Source organism: Notothenia rossii (assembly GCF_949606895.1).
Source record: "Notothenia rossii genome assembly, chromosome: 7".
Classification (NCBI taxonomy): domain Eukaryota; kingdom Metazoa; phylum Chordata; class Actinopteri; order Perciformes; family Nototheniidae; genus Notothenia; species Notothenia rossii.
In genome coordinates this window covers 25,262,408-25,288,548 of record NC_136905.1, presented here as the reverse complement: position 1 = coordinate 25,288,548, position 26,141 = coordinate 25,262,408, and the positions used below count along the sequence as shown (strand labels likewise).

General features: G+C 40.9%; 1 protein-coding gene across 1 annotated transcript in view; it reads right to left on the bottom strand.

Annotated features, from left to right (window-relative positions):
• The window catches only part of triob (trio Rho guanine nucleotide exchange factor b), a 108,408-nt gene that overhangs the window by 78,019 nt on the left and 4,248 nt on the right, over nt 1-26,141 (bottom strand). Inside the window, 1 exon segment of the mRNA XM_079693474.1 lies at nt 17,428-17,481. Within this exon segment, the coding sequence (XP_079549600.1) occupies nt 17,428-17,481 (54 nt within the window).

Sequence of the window (26,141 nt, the reverse complement as noted above, 5' to 3'; positions counted from 1 at the left end):
ATATCATTCAGCAACATTCCACCTGTCTCATTGATTTCAACAGCATCGATATCAGGTCACATGACTTGTTAAGTTTTATAAGAAGCGGGATTCTCTTCTCTCTCTTTCGAATCTACAGTTACAATAATTTGTAATGACCTTCACCTTGTTTGTAGAATACTTATAAGAAAACAATGAAAATACCAGTGCATTAGTTAAAATACAAAATAATGTAAGACTTCACTAAAATCTTAAATATCAGGAAAACAAAATACTTTGAAGCCTAATGAGGTTTCAGATCATTACCATGAGGTTCACATTACGCAACATATTCAGTTGAACATGTTTTACCCCTACTACTGTACATACTTGTACTGTAAAGAATCAAAACAAATAGGATTCTTGTTAAAACAACAAATAATATTTATGATAGAGAATACTTTACCTGAGAGTCTGATCAGGGTTTTCCCAGCCTGGGCGTACTGCCAGCTGTGGTTATCTAGCACTGCCATTGTAAACCAAAGCCAGCACCAAACCGTCCCTATCAATCTAGGCCTACGCTACGCTACGCTACGCTACGCTACACCCTACACAGGTCTACGTCGAGCCCCCTACCAGATCTAGCTTTCTGACCGTACCCTTGTTGTATGGCAAGTAGGCAAGTGAACCACAGCGGTGCCATACATTGGCCAACGCCCCTGCCACCCACTGAGCTGCAGAAAGCCAAAGACCCTGCCAGCTCCTTTTGGCCTCCACCAACCAGCTTTTCACTGCTGTGTCCCCCCCCCCCCCATGTCACAAACCCCTCCCCAAAACAAGATTTAGTAACAAGTGCTGCTTTGCATTAAACAGTTTCTCCCCTGTGTGCCAGGCTGGCTACTTACAGGGGGGGGGGAGAAAGGGAAAAAGTTAAGCCAGCCAAACAGTTGTCGTTGGTGGATTTGTGGGTGAAATAGGCTTTAATGATGATTGGTTGTAATCTCTTCTCTGAGTAATGCTGCTGGTCACTCTGAGCTTTGAGACGGGGGCACGTAAGGATTCATAATATTAATAAAGACCCCCTTAACATCTTACACAAAGTGTTTATTAACAGCTTGGTGAGATTTAATTTACCTTCTTTATAAAACATAGAGTGAAAATTCCCCAGTACATTCGTCTTGTTTTCTTTTAATATATATGACATAAAAGCCTTGAATATGACAGCATTTTTAGAGAAGTTTATCAACAGGCGCTTTTGATGCAAAACCAATAGCAAATAATAAAAAAATGTAAGCAGGCACACTACAGTAATCGCTTCATTCATGTATGGTCATGTGCAAAGTTTTTGTATGTTTAGCTCATCTTGACATCAATAAACCTTTAGAAGTCCAACATCTCCATCCGTGTGTAAATTCATTGGGACCAAATGATGTTTTCCCGCTTTGAAGGGATTGGCTGAATCTGATTCAAACACTAATGCTTACCAACTTTCATAAACCAACTGCTTGACTGCAAGCCCATATCTTTTGAACGGAGGAAACAAAACAAAGAGCTCATTCACTGTTTACTCCTAAAGCAAAATTAAGCTTCTTTGTTGTCTCTCCAAAGAAAAGTCAAGGGGGATTACCATTACTTTTCCACACTGCGAGGAAAGCTCCGATAAGCTCCATAAATAGGTTTACGAGACATGGAGCTCAAACGCAAGTCCAGAAAAAGTCATGATCTAGCTACTTCAAAGCTCCTTTGATTAACATGCATCAGCACTCAGACTGCAGCAAAGTGACATAATAACGCATTATGAGAAGGCATTTCTGACACACAGTAAAAAAAAATCTGTAGACATTCACATTTTGATATAGTTGGGCCTTCTCCAGCACTTTTGTGAGACAACATACCGACTCTGTTAGCAGTCTGACATGGCTCCATAGTCAACCGACCTTTCCTGTCCCTGAGAAAGCCCATGTAGTGGAAACGGAACAACATGGTCAGACCGGCCATGGTCAGGGTCACAGATAACAATCCAAAGTTCAAAAAGGAGCTTCCCAAAGAACAATGATCCCGTGGGTTTTATCCTACTCGTAAGTTACTCGCAAGCACAAAGACGCTGGAAGCTAACTTCATTGCTGTGTTCATGTTTTGTCTCGGTGTGTGAGAGCTGACAGCCTTCTCTTCTCTGAGAGTTGAAAGTAAGGCCTGCACTGCTGCATGCATGCAAGCGGGCCAGGTCACATATTTGAATGATCCTGTTGGAATAAATAACTGAGAGGGATTGTCACCTCTGAGATAGAGGCATGGGGTTGGCTGTGGAGGGGGGGGGGGGGGAGCTGATGAGTGACTGTGTAGTAGGTCAGGTCTTTGCAGATGTACTGCAGTTGACTTGGTTGTTGATTTTTTAACGTCTTACTTCCATCATTCCTTGTTACCAAGGTCATCTTGACCTTTATCAGCTATCTGTCATATTTAAACAACTTATAGTAGAGATTCATCAAGAGGACAGTGATATTAGCTCCACTAAAATAATGTGGCCTCCAGAGAAGCTTGTCTCTATGACCTCCAAACAGTATTTAACTGTTTAATTTTGCACTACTGTAGCAGAGGGAGAGAGAGAGAGTAGAACGACCACGAGAGAAGAAGTAGTGAGTGTGAGACACCACTGGAAAAAAGAATAAAAGCCCTTTTCAATGCTGTGCTTCCATGTGCATCTGTCTGCTTGTAAGCCCACAACAGTATACAGAGCAATCTCACTGGGCAGCCAGCTGAGTCGCATCAACACATCAATGAAGTGGAGAGGAGGGCGCTTTGTACGGCTCGGGAAACACTATCCATCAGCTTCCTCCAACCCTGCTCCGATTGTCCCGCCATGCAACAAAACTGAGCCAATAAACCACAGTGCACCGAATTATACTTGACGGGCAGGGAGCAGAAGGGAGAGAGTGTCTGTGGTTTACTGTATTAAGAAGGGGAAAAGGGCAGAGAAGGAAAACAGGAAGGAGAGAAAGTGCTTGAGACAAAACTGTTTCAGTTGTCCTTCATTCATTTCAGACAGTAATGGCCCAAAGCAGATGGGACTTAAACTGAAGATATCAGACTGTGGGAGAGAGATGACTAAGAGAGAGGGTAGATATGTCTCCATCTACCTGTTTTTGAAAGCACTTTCACTTTTGCAGAAGATGCAATACAGGGTGATTGAAATACTTGTGTCTAATATATCTTGACATTATGGTGTCTGCTTATAAGGTGGACAAAGCAAAGGCTTGCTGCCCCTCAGCATTACGTGCCTCTGTGTCACCAAAAAGACAGAGATTTAAAAGAGTGGGATATTGCATGTCATCCCCCTCTCTATAAACATAGTGGCTGATAAAAAAACTAAACAGGATACACGTGTGACAGAAGCGCACCTTCATTAAAAACAAACCAATGCCATTTTATATGGAAAGTTTTTGGTTTCTTAGTTGTGCTCAATTTATTATTTAATTTGTCACACCAACTGCTTTTATAACATAGTGGGTATTGCTAGTGGGATGGAATATGCACTTCAGATTTTATTTTTGCATGCATTTCCAAATATAACTTTAAAGTTGTGCAACATTTGGAAGCATTCCAGAGAGACAAAGAGAGAGGAAGGGAAAGAAAAAGCAGATAATGCTGGAGATAAATATGGTGCATACAATACCATACACAACAATAGGAGAAAATAAAGCATAATCACAGTATCCCAAGTGTGTTCCTGCTTGCAACAAAATATGAAAGACCACCACCCCATTTCACAGCAGAACTGTGCCAAATGACCTCAGCTGACTGCAGCCGTAACAGAGCAACAGCTGAGCTCTGATAATAGGATTACTGACTCTTACAAACCGTAGGGACGATGTTTAAAATGAACATAATGATTAAGAGCAGTCATTAACACACGTGTTATGATGTTGCTGGAATTTCCATTTTCTAAACAAGACCCTCAGTAAACCAACATTGTGCTAAACAGAATGCAGTGGTGTGCATGTGTCAGTCGATGTTAGAATAAAAAGGAAATACAAACAAAACCTGTAATTAAGTAAATGAGCACAACAGCAAAAGATATGCTGCCGAGCCATCTTGCTGCTTCTGTCATTTCTTATTCATGAACAGTATCTGTAATGAATGACTAACAGTTTTGGATGACAAAGATAATCAGACATGTCCTTTTGTCCCAACAAATCCAGAAAACAGATCAAAACTATAATGAGTGAATCTAGTTGTCTTAAAAATATTATTTGTGTCTGTGTGCACCTGCAGGGCTTCCAGTTTGCCAGAAGCAGGACAGTTCCTGTTTACAAGCTCAGCAGTCACAAAAAGAAACATACATGCACACACCCATATTCTATCATTGTCTTTGTCCATGTCTTCCGCTTTATTCCTTTGGTTTCTAACCCCCTTCTTGCCCTCTCTGACATTCTTCTCCAGTCATTTCCTATCCTCACCTCCCTCCCCTCATCCCTCCTCTCTGCCTGTCTCTCCATCCCTCCATACCTCTGTGAATAGATTTTCACTAGACTTGACCTCAACAAAGACAATGTCCTGTTGAGTACACACACAGCAGACAGGGAACTACAGGCCATGGCTCCACGGCCTTACTCCAAGCCAGGGGGCGGCTGGTAGGTCCCACGGCCATCCATTGTTATTACGGCTCTGAAAACAACTGGCTTATGCAAACAGGGAGCCACGGGACTCTGGGACGGAACATCTGACTTACATGCATGGATACACATGTGCACAAACACCCCGACAGAGTGGCCAGAGGTCACTAACGGAAGTAAAAAAGGTTACATGTTTTAATCATAATTTCACTGAATTATCATTCCAATCAAACCGTACTTGCTTTGGAGAAGGGCCTAATGTAAAACATTCTATTTCATGTGAACAAAATGATGGTTTGCAGTGCCAAAAGTAATACATAAAGAAATACATAGGCAGCTCTTACTTGTGGGAGTATGTTTGCAATTTGCCAGTTGATTTACAGCAGTGTTTTTTTTTCAAAGGGAAATATTTTACACCAATTTAGACAGCCTAACAGCTCCAAATCTAATCTAGTTATTTTAACATTTTAACAAGTGTCTCATTTTTTAATAATCCTCCATGTGTAAAAGGGGGGAGAATGAGAGCTGAAAAAGACAGAGAAACAGATAGAGGTGAGAAAAACAAGAAGTTGGGACAGGAATAGAGAAGAAGAGAGAAACAAACATTACTTCAGACTGGTTTGTGTCTGCTCCCAATTTGTGATGCTCTCTTAAGCCATTTAATTGTAGGTCTTTCTTTTATGACTTGAGGGCTCGAACTTGAAGCAAACAACACAGAACCACATCTGAATCCGGACTCCGCCCCAACGGTACAGGATACCATACACAGTAATGTTATAGGTTTCATAATTATCTGCATGATTTGTTGTATTTAGATACCAGATACATGGGATACACAGAGTATAACTACATTGAAAATACATCAAACAGCAGAGAGACAACACTATTCTGAGAGGAGAGAGGTAAAGACCCTGCACTCTTTGTCTAAAACAGTAGGGGTCGCTATATATCAACTCCATCAACGATAAGAGCATACACATACAAAGATGTATGTAGTATATGTGAAATTATCCAAGAGTTTCTGAAGAAATGTTTTGCACTTCTGTCAATCCAGGAAATATTCTCCAATGCTGCTACTCTTTAAGCAAGAGTATCTTTTTAGAGTCACAATGTTTGTCATTTCCTCATTAGCTTTAGCATTTAGCAGCAACAGTTGATTTCTGTAAATTAAAATACACTGTTTTGATTTAAAACAAATCTCATATATTGAATCCTGTCAACAAATTATTATGTGTTGAAAACATAGACAGCTCAATAATCTGACACATTTTAATGCATCAACATCCACGACAAACATCTGAGGGAAAATAAACAGTGCTTATTTTTTGAGAAATAATGTAGTTATATTGACATTTTCTTTAACTCTTCATCCAAAATAGCAGAACAAAAGACAAGCAATAGGAATCCAATTGAAGGAAGACTTCCTAACATTCCTGACCCTCATATTGCCATCATACAGCTGTAGATATATCCATATTGACAGGCTGCTTAAATATGAAATGCTTATGGGTCACTAAACTTATATTCATGGCCACAAAGCCCATCTCTCACTGTCAGCACAAGGGAAGGGTTCAGGGTGTCAATGGGATGGAGAGAGAAAAGTGGATTATTTTCTCATTTAATCAACCTCAGGGCCCAGGATGCAGTTCTTGCGTTAGAGGGCTAGAATAACAAACAGTTTGTTTAACGCAGAACTTAAATCAGTGCTGGCACTTAGTCATTAGCAGTGACGTGGGATATTAAGATGAACTTTATCTTAAAAACACCTTATTTAGGGATCATGGAAACGGGGCATCACATAAAGCTGCTGCGTATCTTATAAAGTATTTACTGCATACCTAATGGGTAAAGCTACTCAAGCGTTGAGAGAATAACAAGTGAATTCAATGGTTTACAATGTGAAATGACACAGGAGCAAACATATTTCATATTTTCTCTCTGACACAGCATTTTCTTCTTGGTATGTTCATCTTTTTCTTATCCTGACGTAAATAGGCCCAACTTGACCACAATGCACAAGCCACACCCCCAGTGCCAAAACATGCTATGAGCAAGCCAAGTAGGCTCCAACAGTCAAAGGAACACCTAGTTAACCAACAGAAAACAACATGCCAACGTGTGAGGTGAAGGTTATGAAGTGCTAGAAAAAGAAGCTTGGAAACAATAGATAGTTCTTTACAAAGAGTGTTTCACTTCAAACCTCTTCAGTTAACTGTTTTCATGAATTTAAACACATGTTGTACATTACGGGAAACAAAAAAGCACCGATACATTTATATTTTATCATTCCAAAACCCTCCAACTTCTTTCCTTTCAATCTCTGACTTATAAACAAGACATGTGAAATACCTTTATCTGAATCAATGGTAAACTACAGCCACAATGTTACTTCAAAATAGATACTGAAAATGATTCATGTTAACACGCCATATCAGGATGAGGGGATGAGCAATGGCGTCATTTTAGACTAAACGCAACCTTTTATTCTGGGCGGTCAATTAAATGTGCATTAGAATTGTGTAACATGAAGAAAAATAACAGACGATTTAGGAGATTGTTTAGGTTATAGTCTAAAACATATTCCTTAGGATTTGTAACAATAACCACTTTGTCCTAGATGCACAGCCAAATCATTTTATCATAACACTGTGATGTCAGAAATAACATCTGGAGGTATTTCAGAGATACAAGGAAAGAGAATTGCATGGTTGTGTTCTGAAATGAATACATACTGTAAGACATGTTTGTTGATCAGATTAGCTGTTGTCATTTCATTATTTAACATTATTCACACTATTTGATTACAGAAAGATCCTCAACAAAGTGCAAAGGACCACAATGAGTCAACTACTACTATGTTTTAGCATTGTTAGCATCCTTCAAGCGTCACTGAAATGTAGCCACATCAAGAGGTTTATGGATACATATGTAAAAAAAGAAAAATCAAATTTAATTTTTCTTTTATGTTGAGAAGAACCGCTGGCAGAGTGATGCTACCAAAGCCAATGATAGCTCTTCTGTTCGGTCCCAGTGGTGGTGGTGGTTACACCCCATCACCCCCCACCCCCCCTCCCATGTAAACACAAACGTTTGCAGGAGGAGAAGTGAGATCACATGACTCCCATGCATTCATTAGTTAGCTTGCAGACCAAAAATAGAGAGTTGTGATGTTGTGAAAAGCTAGCTCTAAGAATAGAGCCGAGTTTAGAGAGGAGCCAAATGCAGTCATAGGACAATATAGGTTGCATCTATATGATGAATGCACTATCATGTTGCAGGTAGTGATGTGAAACAACACTCATTAATGCCTCCTCTAATCCACACACATACAAACACACACCATAATCAAATATGTGTCCCTGTGTCACTGTATGGTGAGTGACTTTGACCCCTGTTTTTTAAATAATGTACGCCTCACAAATCATTTAATACTTACAAGGTCCAGCAGACAGGATCTGGATAGACATGTCTTCAGTGTGAGTCTGTTTGCTCTGCACTCAAACCAGTCATTTCACCATAAAGCAGGCAGCATGACATCACAGGAAGCTTTCCATCTGTATGAGCTTCCAAAGGATGAGAGCTGGTAGGTAGTACCTCACCCTCTAAGAAAACTGTTTGCAGGTTTTCAAGAACCACAGTCTTTACCCCTCCGTTTTAGTCCATCAACAACACTGCAAGAAACAAATGTAGCTGCTTGTTTGCACATAGGTGCAAATAACATAAGATGCAACCATTTGTGAATGACACAATCCTCCCCATCATATAACATCAGTTTTCTGATGTGGTTTGTGAAAAGGATCCAAATCATCACTGTATAGGCACAGATATGTCGATCCTTTCACTAGTTTAAACATCTTGTCTTTTAAATGAATGAATATAATTCATTCCGGTATCATTTCTTTCCTACAGCAGCACAACCCTCAGAAGCAGCGGATACGTCCATTGAGAGGATGGAGACAGCATCATGGTGATATTCCCCTGTCCCTGGAGCAGCCGAGCATCCTTTAAATCCCTCGAGTCAAGGAGCGACCAGCACGCACACACAACAAACCCCCCCCACCTTCATCCTTTACCCTGCATGCTTGGCCCCTCCCCCGTTAGCCATATCTTATGAGCTATTGGCTGATGTGCTGGGGAGAGGTTGATGGCGATCGGATGGGTGATTGAGCAAAACCTCCTTTTACTATGCTTCAGCGCTCTCCAGGAAAATACCGGGGTCGGAGAGAGAGGACAAAGATGACGATGTGGGAAATAGAAATGATATGAGGGTGGGAGGGGGAGGGAGGTAAAGGAAGAAGAGAGGGAAAGTGAGAGAAAGGTATATAAAAGAGTAACAGGACGGAAAGACAAGTTGAAAATGGACATTCAGCTGCTCACTTTATTTATCATAACGCATAGATTATCACCCTTATTACTATCATTAACATTCTTCAATATGTACAGGACTAACTAATACATTATGTCAAATGGAAGGAGGAACAACCTGGCTTGATTTTAGGGAAAGTGCATTTTTACAGTTGGGGCCCATTAGAATGATGATGTTTATTTGTTTTTACTGTGTTTTTTACATGAGCTATGCATAGCGATGAGGAAAATCTTTATTGGTGAACCTGCTGAGTTGTATCGGTGCTGATATACCACTGAAGGAAGTGTGTACTATGACTATGTCTTATTCCAGATGATGTACCATTGAATATTTATTTTGCAATGCGTATTGTGTCATTTGATGTCTTTGATTAATGAAGAAGGTATCAATAAAGCAATTTCCTACTTTACCAACGGATCCTTTTGTGAATGTATTTTACCAATGTTTCATAATCTATCAAAGACATTGCAGAGATAAATAATTGCAGGGTTTTATGCTTTGAGTCAAAGCTTATATCTAACAGGAAACCATTTGTAAATCTAATTTTAATCAGTATAATTTTAATCATTCTGACATAATGACACTATTTTTGATTCAGTAATTAATCACTCCTATAAAAAAGTCCAAACCGTCTTATAATATCCTGTAATTTAGACATCTAAAGCTGTGTCCAAACATTATTATTCAGTTATAAAAAGACATCCATTAAATCATTGTGTATATTTTAAACAAGTTAATTGTTAAAAAGTTATGAAAATGCTCCATTGAAATAAACTTTGGATAAAGAAAGTTTTGAGATTTTTCTCCATCAACTCTTTTTGGATTCAATCTTTTTTTTATTTGCAGCCACGAGACATTTAACTAAACAAATATCATTATGTTGATATCCTGTGACAGGAGGATGCAAGCTGTGCTCTTTCTAAAACCAACACAGCCAGTCTTCCACAGCATGGTCCAATGTAGGATGTCTGCACAAACACACACAAACATACATACACACAAACTAGGCAAAAGGCACACAGAGAAGTCAGGATGCACACGTCCACATCTGAGGAAACAGCATGCACAGACACACCAAGGTGCACACAAACATGACACAAACACACTCGGTCCAGCTGTCTCTGTGTAAGACACTACAGGGCGTCTACCTGACGTTCCTCTCTTTCATCCCATCTACTGCACATTTCACAGAGATCTATTAGTTGTAAGCTGTGATCAAAAACTCTTTAGATACTGATGGTCAGAGCTTGCACATAGTACATGCCTTCATGCAAATAGTGTTGGTACTTTCGGTAATTAGATGACACCTTGTCAAATGGTTTGTTTTTTCTTTGTTAAAGCCCCTGTCACACTGTCCCGAAATTGACAACCGATGGACACACGAATATGGAATTGTGAATTTCACACGAAGATGGCCCCGAACCACACACAAAGGCAACATTTACATTACATTTAAGACATACAACTGCAACGAAAGTAACACAAACAATTATGTTAAAGTATTATGATACTGTACTGATATTTTCCGACTTTCTTCTTTACTTTCTCCGTCTTTATATGTAGAAGATATTAAGTTTTCTCCTTCATGTTGTTTCCATAGCAACAACAACTTCCTCGCCTTCAAAATAATATATTATATCCTTTTTAGTTTCACAGAACACAAATTGGGTTATTTATAGGGCTGCCCCCCAATTAGTCGACCAAAGGTTAGTTGGCCAAAGAGTCTTTGGTCGGTCAAGATTTAATTGGTCGTTGGTCGACGGAAAAAAAAAAAAAAAAGATTGAGAAAAAAAAAAAAACGGGAAACAGGAGGTGACAGTGAGTCACTTGTTTTCACGTCAGATAAGCTGATAGTTTTAACCATGTCAGGCGTAAAATCAAGAGCTTGGGAGCATTTCGAAAAAGTAACAGACAACCCGAAGAAGGTGATATGCAAACTTTGCAAGCAAATATTCTCCTATCATTCATCAACTACAAACATGACTTATCACCTGAAACATGTAAGTACCGTTCAAGCCATTAAAAGATGGATGCTCTGCGGCTCTAGCCTTAATAAAAAGCCTGTTAGATCAAATGTATTGTCATATTATGGGCTATTAGGCTTAGTGTAAACTTAAATTAATGTGCATTTCTCTCAATAGGCTCATCCACTATACGTTGATAGGGCCACCGCATCTACCTCAACTTCATCTTCGCAGCCGCCATTGAAACTCTCACAGACAACACTCGTTTTGAGACCCCCTCTTTCAGAGAAAAGGAAGAGAGACATCACCGACAAAATTGCAGATTTTGTGGCACTGGACATGAGACCTGTAAACATTGTCGAGGGGGAAGGGTTCAAACAGATGATGAAATTCATCGAACCGGGTTACACTGTACCCAAACGTGACACCGTAATGCACGCCATTAAAAACAAATATAACACGACCCAAACAGGTACTTTTGGAGAAACTTAAAGCCTGCACAGCAGTCAGCTTCACTACTGACACATGGACCTCCAACCAAATGGATGGTTACATGACTGTGACGGCACACTTTATTTCCCAAAAATGGCAATTACATTCATTCGTGTTGGAGACTAAAGTGCTGGAGGTGAGCCACACAGCTGCCAACATCGCAGAGCGACTCAGCGAAGTGCTGGAGGAGTTTGGGATTCCGCCAGAAAAGAGGGTCGCTGTGGTACACGACAATGCCGCTAATATGGTGTTGTGCGCTAAACAGCTATCTCAAAACCCGTGCTGGGGTAATGTCCAGGGAATTCGTTGTGCGGGGCACACCTTGCAGTTGTGCATAAACGCGGCTGTTAAATTAGATCCCTATGCCGAGTGATTGCTGCTGCCAGACGCCTTGTGAGACACTTCAAAAAAAGTACCAAGGCAACAGCAGCTCTCACTTTGAAACAGAAGCAACAGAATGTGGCTGAACACAAACTGATACAAGATGTGTCCACACGATGGAACTCCACTTATTCAATGCTGGAGCGTCTTCTGGAACAGAGATGTCCGGTTACAGCTGTGCTTTCAGAACCCGGGACCACCCACCAGTCTGACCGAGATCTGGATCTCACAACTGCCCAATGGAGGACAGCGGAGGACATTGTCTCCGTGCTGAGGCCCATGATCACCCTCACCGAGCTGCTCTCACAAGAAATAAACGCATCTCTGTCTGCTACGCTGCCGATGCTCGTCAACATGAAGAGGCGCCACTTGTTGAGTCGTGATGATGACAGCACGACCGTGAAGGCAGTTAAGAAAAAAATCACAGAGGAAATCGACAAAAGGTGGGAGCTCACAGGGAGTCTGGAGGGCAGCATATATATTCAAGCTGTAGTCCTTGACCCACGGTTCAAGAGCTTGTCATTCCTCGATACAGAGAAACGGGACGATGCATACACAACGGTGTGGGATCTGGCTGAGAGTTTATCTCCAGCAGAAGAAGCTACTGCTCAGAGAGAGGACAGCAGCGGCGCAGAGGAAAGTGAGCCCACACCAAAGAGGCAATGGGAAAAGCAGCAGGACATATCAATGCTGATGGCCTTTGATGAAGATCAACAGACGGAAGAAGAGAAAAATGAAATGAAGACATACTTGGAGGACCGAACCAAGGTTGAGAAAGGACCACTGATTTGGTGGAAAATGAATGAGGAACGCTATCCCAAGCTTGCCAGAGCAGCTAGGCGCATCCACTCCATCCCTTCCAAATCCACGTCATCGGAGCGCATATTTTCCAAAGCCGGCTTCATTGTGAGCAAGACACGGAGCTCACTTCTCCCGGACAACACAGACAAACTCGTGTTCTTGTCTCTTAATATGAGAAGACTAAGATCGGAGGGAAACCCTGAAAGACAGGTAGTGGCCTAGCCTAATATAACACCATAGTTTTGTAGTTTATAGTTTTCGTTCTTCGCTCGTTCAACTGAAGTGTTTAAGTTAAGTTTTGCGGTATATTTATAATTTTTGTTTGCATTCCGACCTCAGGAAAAAACTGAAAGTTTTATTTTCATGTTGAGAATACTTCTCTGAGGGCCTGTTTACTTTTGCACTGATATTTAAATATTTAAGTTGGCTTGAGCCTATATTTATTTATTCGTTTGTTTATATAATTTATATTTATTTTACATGTTTAAAAGAAACGAAAAATATAGTTTAAATTTAGTTTTTTAACATAAGACTGTTTTTTGTTTGTTTTATAAAGTTATTGTGTTGATTTTAAAAGTTCATAAGTTGTGTGATGTTGTTATATGGGGTGTTGTGTTGAAATAAATTAACAAAATGTTAAGACAGTCTCCTTGTTGATTTTTCCAACACATTCAGAATCATAATTTAATTACTTGCCGGTTGCGCGAAAAAGGCGGTTTGTCTCTGCGTGCGCTTTCATTCGCGCCACTGGTCGATCAGTGGTCGACCAGTGGCCTTACCTGACGACCAGTGGTCGACCAGGAAAATCTTTGGTCGGGGGCAGCCCTAGTTATTTACAATATGTTTACATGATTTTGTTCTGCAATAAAACAAGCAGATGGACACACGATAAAGGAAATGTTCAAATGTGGCTCTGATCGTAGCAACATCGGGCCATTCGTGAGGGCATCTTAAGCCATCTTTGGCATGCCAAAGATTTTGCCACCGCTCCCGAAGTTGCTGCCGGAGCCTGATAAATTCCACCGGCGGTCATATGATGGCTTAAGATGCCCTCACGAATGCCTTACGAAGGGCAAAATGGACACACGAAATCAACACGAAAATGAACGTTCACAAGGTCCTTCGGCAATGCTTTGTGATGCCAAAGGTGTTGCCACCGCTCCCGAAGTTGCTGCCGGAGCCTGAGAAACTCCACCGGCGGTCATACGATGGCTTAAGATGCCCTCACTTAATGGCCCGATGTTGTTACGATCAGAGCCGAATTTGAACATTTCCTTAATCGTGTGTCCATCAGGTGTCAATTTCGGGACAGTGTGACAGGGGCTTTAGAGACGATGTTGAACACACATGAAATGAAAATGATATGGAAATGTAGCTTTCCTTTTAGCTGAATACTTTATATGGGTCAACCAATTTCTTTCCTCAATTTTCATGTCTGTTTTTTACTGCCGCTTTGAGCTTTTATTGCACCCATTTTGCTCATTGTGCGTTTCACTGCCGACAGGTTTGTACATATGGCTTTATTACAAATTATTAATTAAAAATAGATGTGTAAATGCCCTACCAAGATATAACAGGACAGAGAAAAAGGGATACATGGAGAGATAAAAGAAGGACTTAAAAACAAGAGAGGGAAATGGAAAGAGAGAGACTGAGTAAATACAATTCACCCGAACACACACTTACGACCACATCCACAAACACACCATATAGAGTTTTGTCTTCCCCACCCTGGCCTCTGCAGGGGAGAACCAAAAAAAACTAAATCCAATGAACTCCAGAGAAAACCACTTCCTCCACTGCTTAGAAGTGTGTTTGTGTATGCGTGTGTGCGTGTGTGTGTGTGTGTGTGTGTGTGTGTGTGTGTGTGTGTGTGTGTGTGTGTGTGTGTGTGTGTGTGTGTGTGTGTGTGAGCATGCCTGCCTGCTTGTCTACCCGCAGTGCACATGGTTAGCATTCAAAGCCCAATTCAATAGGAACCACACAGTGAGCTCCGTATGGGTAGAGATGAGAGACCGAGTTCACAGCTGAATTAAACTGAACAGAAACATATGGGGAAAGGGAGGAGAGGAAAGGGGGGAAGAAAAGAGGAAATGAGAGGAAATAGGAAGGGAGGAGAGGACCAATAAACGACAGGAGATGAGAGGAGAGGGCTCTCCATCCTTCACTCACTCTTTCGCTCCCTTTCTCTTTCCATAGTGAAATAATCATCTACTTTCAACCAGCAAAACAAGGACTGCAAATCGTTTTGATCCAATTTGCCACTCTACATGTTATCAGTGCAGCAAGAGATCAGAATCACCCTGACTGAACAGGCAGATTATCTTGGACTGAGAGCAAGAGGATATCTGGGGAACGGTCCAACTACTCTAAACACTCTTAGTCTTTAAATCCATATGTAGGCCAACAGTGTTTTTGGGACACTGGGATTTGGTAGTTAAGTGTCTTCTACGAAATCTATCCAAAATCCATCCAGATTATCTCCTTTTTCTTGGGGGGGGGGGGGGGGGGATTTCCTGTATTGAACACATGTTCTGAATAAAGTGAGTGTAAGACAGTCTGATTGCATGTCCATATCTAGTTCACGTTTAGGTATGGCAATGTAAACTAGTGAAACTGTAAATCAATGCATATTTTCCTTGGTTAATACATTGTGTTAAGATGCAGTGTTCTGATAACCCATAACGAAAAAATTGGGAAGATAGCAAGTTTAAACCATTGCTCAGTATTGATAAGGCTGCAAGTAACCATAGAAACAAGAATGAGGCTTTATGCTACATCAATGGATTAACAAAACTGATTTGACATTGCCAAATATTTAGCGGTCTTCACCTCACAAATTATTGTCGATATTGTGATACATACGTATGTAATGTCCTGTGTATGTAACTATTGCTGTCTTAGGAAGTCATCCTTGCATTCCCCCCCCCCCCCCCCCCGTTATGTCTTGTTTAGTTGCTTGTTGTTGGGTGTTTTGTTGTTTTTTCTGTTATCAATTTTTCAATTTTTCTGTGCAATGTCTGTGTTTATCTTACAACTGAAAAATAAATATATAATACAAATAAATCAAAATAAAGATATTGTGATACATCAGTACTCATCAACACACAGGACAAGTCGGTCCCTCCACATGTATAAAGCTTTGTCCACCAGTAGCCTACACAGAGTTATACAAAAAACAAGTCTATGCCAAAAAAACCGAAATACAGGAAAAAGGAAGCTGTGGGCTTGTCCAATACTCTAAAAGGACACAAAAACAAATCTAAAACCAGCACATCTCATTGAGGCAAGACTAAAAGTCACAACAATGTCCATGAGAACATTCAGCTCAAAAGACACACATGCATGATGGCTGGGAGGAGACAAATGAAAAATAAATAGATACCTTCCCACTTACAGATTAAAATAACTAGAACATATCTATATATAATTGAATGGTTAGTCATTCTCGTGAAAGGGTACAGTCATCCACCGACGCAGATACACACATATATTTGGACAAACCACAAGTGTCCTTCCTTCACACAAAGAAACATATACATGTTAATAATAAACTGTTTTGGCCTACAGCACACTTTTAGATTATGCTATAATGTGCCATATCAGCTATAAGTAAGTAAAAGATGCATTAGCATTACTTTTTTCTCCCAAAAGGACTTTGCACACCTACAATTTCACGTTACAGTGCAACAGAATGCTTCAGGCAATTGACTTAATCGGCACTTAATTCAACAGAAAGTTAATGTTTTAGAGTGATCTAAAATGAACAATGAAGAGGAAAAGGCCGGGTCGGAAATCAGCCATAAAGGGCCAGTACAATCTGATGACTGATTCACTGCCAGCTGCTTTTATGTCCCATGTAAACAAAAATACACAGATGACCTTAGGGATCAACTTCAGGAGTTTTGGGCACAAGGACTTCGCACAGGATTTGGCTGCCCTATCCTAATCATCACCTATTCAAATGTTGGCTAGAGAGAATAATAGGCACAGCAGTCCATTGAACACAGTCCTGTAAAATGTCCATCCCTGAATGACCCAATTGGAAAACATCATGTCCAACTGTGTCACAAAGGGCTGACAGAGCTAAATGCAACACAATCTACTGAGGTTTTTTTGAGAGATCACAACCATTCATGTGTGTCCCATCCATCCCTGACTCTCTCCTCTTGCATCAGTCTTCTATAGCAACACAATCCTCAAATAAATCTTGAAAGTCATACTTTGTGTTCACTCTATTACAACACTGACACTTTCTGCCACTGCATGCCAACTTTCCTGACACAGATTACGGCAAGCCTTTCAATTTAAATCAGACCTTCAATGGAAAAGCTCCAAACACTCACAACGTGTTTTAGTCCAGGAGAGATTAAAAAGGAATAATCCATGGAATCAGGCCCACATTCATTAGAGATAATCTTTGTGAATGCCCCAATAAGAGCCACTTAACTTTCCTGTATATACCCAAAAACACCCTGGAAAGTGACTTGGTGTATTTTTAGTATATGTTCCTGGGGGCGTTAGGGATGTGAACCCACAAGGTCAAGGTTGCTTGTTGACGACACAGAAGAGGTTAAATCTAATGGGATTCAACGCAGTAGATGTTTGATGGAACAAACAATTTTATTTAGAGTGGGCATGGGACGTGGTGTTCCTGATGTTCCATCTCAGTCACCCTCTTACTCACATAAATACACCACGTACAGAATAGAAGCTGTCAAATCCTTGGTGATATTGAGAGTATTTGATCACAACACTCCTTTTTTACTACAGTGATTCCCTTCTTTCCTTAGTTCCCACTTTGCCCAGGAATTATATGTTGATATTGGACAAATAGGATCAAGAGACGTACCTGAGGTTTGACCTGGGCCATCCAGTTTGGATTCACATTTTGGAAGAGAGCAATCTGAAAAGAGAAAGGGAGATAAAAAGATTAGAGAAAGTAACTTTGATAATTGAAAAAGAGAATGAAAGGACTGTCATGTGACCCACTAGAGCAGTACCACAACACTCACCATGTGTTAGTGTCAGAAGTTAGAGCTTTGTGATTACACAGTACAAATGAGAGAGTGAGCAATTGTGGAGCGGTTCTTTGATCTGAGTCTCTGGATAGTCCCTCACTGGGGTTAACAGCATTTGAAAGTTGCTTGCAGGTGCGCACACACATAATGTAAAATGTGGGACAAAATGCACATAGTACATGCTGTATAAATGAGCCGTTGAAACTATACTGTAAACTCAACACTCCAAATGTTTAGATCTGGACCAGGGATGGGCAACTTGGATGGTGGTGGGGGCCACATAATGCATGTACTGGCCACCAGGGGGCCGCAGATTCACTTGGAACACACACAAATTCCATGTATTGTATGTAATTATTAACAAATTAAGTCTGACATCTTCATTGACATTTTACAATCTTTCAGGGAACATCCTCTAATAAGCTCACTAAACAAATATCAGTTCACAGAAATGTTATTTAATTTGTACAAGTGGCATGTTTGTATTGAACAGGTTACTAAACAGTGGAATAAACATGAAGTCATGAACACTGACCCAGACATTAGTTGTCTAATACAGATACCTGTCAACCCGCACTCTGCTGTTCCTTAGCGCCGCTCCCCCTCCCTCCCGCTGACATTATGAATGAAAAGCGTATAGCAATCATTAATAACACGGCAGGGTCCGTGACAGTTTGTGTTCATCTGATTTCAAATAAACAAAGTCTTGGTTTTTAGAATATTAAACTTGTTTTGCCAAATTCAGATGATAAATATAACTTTTAAGCTTGTAAAGGCATAATTACAAGCAGTAACTTAACGTCACAGCAGGCATAATAACAGCCGGTGTTTCTTGTGAGTGTTTCCCCGGGAAACAAACACAATACACACACACAAACGTGTCACAGATTATTTCGCAGTATTTGGCTGCCGAACAAAATCATGTACGCAGCTCGCGACGTAACTAGGAGTCTATTGGACGGTATCAGTAAAAATAATATATATATATATATTTTTTTTTTATTAATTAGGCTACGTTGTTTATAAATTAATCTGAGGGCCGCAAAAAGAGGAGGTGGAGGCTGCCATTTGCCCATCCCTGATCTTCTAGAATCTAGACTATACTTTACATCATTCTGCTCTTCATATCTCTCCTTTACCATATGCACCCGAACTCAGTAACATACACCATACAGACCCAGGCACACTAAATTATAAAGTTGGACAGATGTGCATCTTGTATCTGGCTGACAAACTGTATTTTTGGGTCACTCTTCAGTAGGGCACTGTAGTGGCACAAGATAACAGAGAGGCAGGGAATGAGGAACAGGCAGCTTAGCACTTCTTTGCTCCAACTTCTCCTGGCTGCCTGAAACGAACAGTCTGGCATATGCTGTGAAGGATTACAGTGAGCACCTGTTCAACAAACTCAATGTTTTATTTTATACAGTGTAGTATGGATGTATAGTTTGTTCTCTTTCGTTAACCTGTGTATGAAGTCACAAATGTAACCTAAATGAATGTTTAGTAACACTGTAAAGATGGTTTACTGAACACTGAAAATGGTGTTCACTGTCAGTGGATAGTGACTAGATATTGACTGGAGAGTTCATGGTCAGCATATGCTGCCAGGCAGGGATTAGGTGGCAACATGCTAATAGGGCAGGAGGGAGTGTGGAGGATAGATCTTTGACTAAATATGATGACAGAAAAAAATCGAGTTGAAAAAAAGGTGCCTTTGCCCTTCACCACATTTAAGAATAAGCTAAAAAGTGTTCTCCAAAATCTCATCTGACTATCATCCACCCCGGGCTATGAGAGAAACATACTAATTTCTGTTTTAAAACAGATCATATTTTAATACATCTTTATAGGGAATTTAATGTTCATAAGTGAGAAACATCTTATTGGGAAGAGAGGAGAAAATTAGTAGGGGCACTTTTGTTTGACATGTTCATCTTAGTAGTTTTGAAGTGTGAAATATCAGATTGATTTTCTTTTCTTCAATGTGCAAGCATTCAGTGTTAAATTCAGTGTTAAAAACACGTTGTAGCCAGAGATTCATGCGTAAATGCTAAAGCAGCCAAGTAAACAACATCTAGCTGCAAACAAGTACAACACAATTGGCAGCATTTATTCACATACAGTACCAATGTAACTGTAGGTACTTTTGCAAGCCAACACAGTAGGATGGGATGTTAACTTTGATCCTCAACCCGTTTTATCTGAAGCCAGAGAGGCCAAGCGGAGGTTTAGCCCTCCTAAGCCAGAAGAGCACTGGGCTGGCACTGTTCACGCGACAGGGATCAGAGCCTGCTCCTGTCTTCAAAGCCAAGGGAATGTTAAAGTGTGTGTGTTTTTGTGAGAGAAAGAGCGACTACACAGTTCCTGTTGGACAGACTGAGCACAGCTGTTGACAGAAGACTAGCAGTCTCAGGCAGCACACACACACACACACACACACACACACACACACACACACACACACACACACACACACACACACACACACACACACACACACACACACACACACACACACACACACACACACACACACACACACACACACACACACACACACACACACACACACACACACACACACACACACACAAGGATGTGCTTTGATTTCACCAAAGCCGAGTCCATGCTTTATTCCATGTTTTTGTTTTCATACAGACTAAAGCAAGACCTTGCCTTGTAAAACATGCCATAAGTAATGTCTGGTGTCTGGAGTTGCAAGGATGATAATGGACATGTGCATGAATTCCAGACAATATATATATACATTATTGAAAGTTATTGCTACACTATCAGGTTTGAAAATAATGCACAACTGAGAGAACCATTATTTTCGAACTGGCTTACTCACTAACTGACTTCAGGAATGAAAAGATAATACACATCTTGACACTTGAGTTACTGACACTGCACCACTCTCTAAAAGAGGAAGTTCTTAAACACTGTGTGTGTCAGAACTCAAGGGGGGCATGGCCTCATGACTTTGTGGCTGCTTTTTCAAAGGAGGCACCACGCATCGTGGGAGGCTTGCGACTTCAGATACCAGATCCAGATGCTTTCTTGGTTTAAGCTGTAGGGAAAGGGTGAGGAGATAGGGGAGTGAAAGATGGGGGAGTTGGAAGCATCTGCTAAAGGGGCATAAGGAAAGAGGAGAAAGGTCAAGGAAGGAAGAGTTAGGAATGTGGAGGAATCCTGGAAAACATTTTGTAAACCAATAAGTTTAGACAATGGTCAGCAGCTATTCTAAAAACTCGATGAACTTAACACCCCCTCTTTTAGGATCTATGCCAAAGCCTAGACACTTAAGACACTCTTGCTGTTATTTGTGCTTTAAGGTGGAAACAGATTACTTTCAAACTCCCCCCATAGGGCGGATAAGTGGTATTATTGTTGGTGCTGCTGACGGATCTCTTTCCATTTTGCTCAGAGATACCAACAACACAGGACCCACTGCATTTTTGCCACAAAGTGTGCAGTGGAGACAGTGGTAACATATGTTCAGACCATTGATATTCATGCGAACAACAACATTGCTATTGTAAGAAGCATACTGTCCAAAGCAATAGCTAACTGTAAGAATAGCAAAGAACTAGAAACAGCAATCTCTAAGCTATGAATAAGCCATACGTAATGTATTACGTATTGTATACGTAATACATTACATATACAATACAATAATGAGTAGGTGACTTTTGTAATTTAATAATCTAGCCTAGTAAAAAGAACATTTTTCCATCACTCTCCTTGAACACCTTCTTTTCATTCACTTATTAAACGGGGTTATTTTTCATGGGAACAGTTTATTACCTCAGTTGTTCCACTACCCGGGTATAGCTATTGTAGCTTTGGCGAGTTGCCTCTAAAAAGGTCCTTACACACCAAACTGACACCAAAGAACACGTCCCAACGGAACGTCGCCTCACGTCGCCTCACGTCGCCTCACGTCGCCTCACGTCTCATGCGTCTTGGCCATGTTTCCCACTGGAACCAAGCCCCCAAGAAGTGCGCCGGACTCAGATGAAAACACGTTCATGTTACTTGTCCCGACCATTCCCGACCAATCAGAGCACACTGTGCTCACAGGGAGGGTGGGTGCTGGAGCTATTGGAGCTACAACGAGCCGTTAAAGGCAGAGAGTGACATTCAGTGAATACACGTAGTTTACAGAGATGCTGTTTGAGAAACCAATGTGAGTTGCGTTTATCTTTACCCATGGATGCACAATAAGAACGGACCTATATCGTCTTACTGCCATCCCACGGAGCTGTAATAATGGATATATTGCACATGTTTGCTGTAATTCATTATCATACTACATGGGCTGTATGATTAAATCTTGTACCGTACATTTTGTATTAAATAAAGTTAATATTACCGACGTTAGATTAACGTCCCTGTAGCTTCTTATTGCACTAAGAAGTTTATTGCACTATATATATATATATATATATACAGTGCAATCATTATTTCATGCTAAAAGAAGCTCTGTTGCTTGGATATCACTAGATCCTGTTACAGCGTAATATAAGTACATAACGATTGATGTGTACATTAGCATAGTTACTAGCTAGCCGCTAGCTGCTAACTGCCGCCTCGTTAATATCAAATCCATCATAATAACAAATCATTACCATGCATGAACGTGCGGTGCTGTTACTGTACACAAATTGACGTGCTTGATGTGTGAACGAGCATTTTGGTTAAAGTTGCGCATGCGCTATGAGCGCACATACGGGTACTTCTCAGGCATGCCAGGTAATCTGTGACGTTTCGCTCTCTCAAAAGTTGGGCCATTTTATCATCATGCGCCAATGAGCAACTCTCATAGGAATGAATGAGGCCCCACCTCCCACGCTGTATCCAGTTCTTATTATACATCCATGACTGGAACACACCGCAAAGACTTCAGCCAACGGCCAAGTTGCACGTACGAACTACGCATGCATGAGTGGCAATAACTCTCCTTACCAGCAGGCGGCGGTAGTGTGTATTCGTCATTCAAAAGAGGCAACAACCGGAAGACAGACTGCGTGATAACCGAGAGAGAGAGAGTGCGTGATATAAACAAACAACAAATAGCGTGTGCGTTCCATTTTCAATCCACAGCGAGAAGCTCATGGAGCTTTCCCAAACCTGTGTCGAGAGCTGGAGTCAAACGAAATCTCAGATTTGCCTTCTTTATAGTTTGTTTGGGTCCCTCACTTCCGTTTCGCTTCTCATGCACTGATTCGCTTGCTGAACAGCCAATCAGAGTGATTTCTTTGGCCGACGGCCTTTAGCCGACAGCTCCCCGATTCAACATGTCGAATCGGCGGCGGAAGGTGTCGGCACGGCCGAAAAGACACGACGGTGCGGGACACACCAATCTGAGTAGAGCGACACGACGCTCATCGACGGCCCAACATCTGTCGACGGCCGAAATCGGCTTGGTGTGTAAGGGGCTTAAGGGACTTTAGGGAAAGGCTTGGGCTTTTATCGTGAAAGTGAAATGCAAACAGAATTGCATCCTCAAAGCTGGTCTTAAAGGGGACCATTCTACACACAAATGGTGTCATTATTCTATAAACATTAAAGCAATCAACAATAATTTAATAATGATCAGTTTAAACAAACATGTTAAATTGCCACTTAATGTGATGCACATCAGTGGCGGCGCTAGGGGGTGGCTACTTGGGCTCAAGCCCCGGATGTTTTCTGAAAAGCCACGAATGATTCACTGCGAAACGTATCGTCAGTAATGTGCAGTACCAGAGTCCAACAGAGAGGCAGCAGCTGCGGGACAGTAGCTTGTGTAATACCCCGGCTGCGAGGCTCTGGCGAGTCCACAGTTCACGCTAGCACCCCCCCTCCTACAATCCTAAATCCGACACTGATGCACATGTTGGAGTCTGTTACAACTTTGATTGGATATGTCAGTTATATTTTCAAGAGGTGAAGAGAATGCATTGTGGTGAGCATCATAAACAGGAGACCGGATATTACACAACAAGACAATGATTTGAATAAATGGCGACCCTGAGAGGGACGGTATGAGGTAATGGTGGTAGGCTGTGTGGGAGAGGAGTGGAGGAGGACATGAAAGGAATGCAAAAGGATAGAGTGAGAGAGAGTTTGCTGTTGACTGACAAGAGGTTTCTCTCTTATCAGATGGGGGATTTGCAGGAGACACACAGACCAGCCCACAGCCAATTTTTATGATCTGCAAGCCTCCTATGCCTCCATCCCTCGTCCATTCATTCCTCCATCCCCCTCTTCCTTGCTTCCAGAGCCCTGGGCGACATGGGTGGGATGTAGTGATTTATACCTCTGTGCATGTGTGTCTGTTGTGTGTGTGAAGTAATGAGGCTGTCCCACAGGCTACATTTCCCATCCTACAAAGACATTACCAACCTATTGGAATTCCTGATTATCAGCTAAAGGATACCAGCCAATATCTTTCAGGTATATCATGTATAATCAACTGATCTCAGCCATGATGGCTATAAAACATTTTAGTATTTTGGTGATATGATTAAGGCCTATACTTATATGTTCATCACTAAAGATATATCTCTTAGCATAAGCACAATGCAGAAGAATGTAGCATAGATCTAATAAGGTAAGATCATTCCTATGATTTTTGTACTGAGGACATGCCTGGTCTGCAATAGATATTGTGAAGTAAGGCGTGGTTATATCTTAAGATAAAGACAAAGCGAAGACTCTGGTCCTTGTATCTGTGTCGTCCTCTGGTATAGATCTACATGACATTATACATGAATCAATAATTTGGTGAGATGGAGGGGGGTTACATGTTCGTAAAGTGTATTACGACTCTCTCGAAAAGGTTGAGTGTCTCTGATGAGATCGATCAGCAGGGTCTGGCTGTAAAAAAGGTAATTGCCTTGCTCTGCTACCTTCTTGATTGTCCTCTCCATAAAACTCTCCAATAAACACTAAGAGATGGACTGGGCTATAACAAGCTTCACAACATCTGGTCCTTATTGGGAGGTTGCAGCAGGCTTTTTATATACACTCAAAAAAGGAGGAGAAAATGCACTCTTTTCACTTGAAAACAGGAAACGCTGTTAATCTATTTGATAAAAACTATACAGAAATATTTGTTCTTCAAGCTATTCCTCCTTTTCTCCTTGAGCTCGTTAAGTGAAAATAGTCGACTGTGCATGCAGGCCCAAGCGATTTAGCAGTGCAGGCAATGCCAAGCTAAGCTTATAGTCTTTAACTCTGACCAACTGCCAATTAGGCTGCCCCTGGATTCAACCGTAAGGCTTCAGCCTCATGGAGGAGAGTAGCCTACATTTTGCAGGGTGTGCTCCACCCAAGCCTCAGCTCTATAATTTGATGAGTGAAGGCTTGTTTGTCCCTCTAAGTATGTCATGTCCTCTCTTTCTGACTGTCACTTTTCTTCCCTCCACTCCATATTTTCATTTACTTTCATAACTTAACCTCTCTGTCTTTCCTCTGCTGTGTCTTATCAGTAAACAATTGTGTCTTTGCCTTCCCTTGTACCCCTCTTTACCTCTACAAGCACTGTTACTGTACATTATATGCTCAAGGACGCATACTGCATGGTGCGTTAAAGTCCTCTTGCTCATCTACATGATTATATAAGATTTCTGCTTGAGTATGCAAGATAACATTCGGTCATTATGCTTTCATCGACTACTGTATGACTGTGATAGGAAGAAATAAAGATTTGCTGATCAGTGATTTGGCTCTCATTACAGACTTGCAGTAGCACAGGTCAGAGGGTTCACTTTGGGCACAGAAGAAAATGCCTCAAAACTGAAACTACCATTTGTAATGCTAATGTATTGTTCCTCTCCTTAAAACAGATGTACTGAATGACACACTATTAAATAAAGCATGCATAAAAAAACGAAATAAAGCATGCATAAAGAAATGCAACCTGTATGACTAGTGTTTTATTAACTGTTTTTCTTTAACTGATCCTTGCAATTCAAGTCATTCGTAATTATTCTCAACAGAACTACAATAACAAGCAGAGGTAATCATTTATGCTCCATGCCTATCAATTATTCTTCTGGTATAAAACATATATAATTTAACACAGCAGACTGCAAAGACACTCATACATGTATAGTTGAAAGCATGTCTGCATTAATAATGACTAGAGTAGAAGCCAGTTTCACAAAGTACAGTTTGACACTTGCTGCTAGTTGCAGTTACGGTAGATCTTTGCAACAACCCTAAGCCCATTCTCCATGACTGATGACCAATGTCTTATTGCCAGTGTAGGTATGACTGGGGCTACTGCTTTTATGCCAGTTGTTTAGAGATAATTAATCTCATTCCAGCATACAGTACATCTTGCTGCTTTTATGTGAATTTGATTTTCCCAGCGCAGTTCTGTACAATAATGCTATTACACAGGACAAGTAATGTCATTACACACCACTCAAGAGACCACCTATGAATTATATAACAAATATACTAGGGTGCACATTTTATTTTTTTAAAGATATCCATAGTGCTAGACAGTGGTTCATCTAAAGATATATTTCATAAACTACACGTTTTC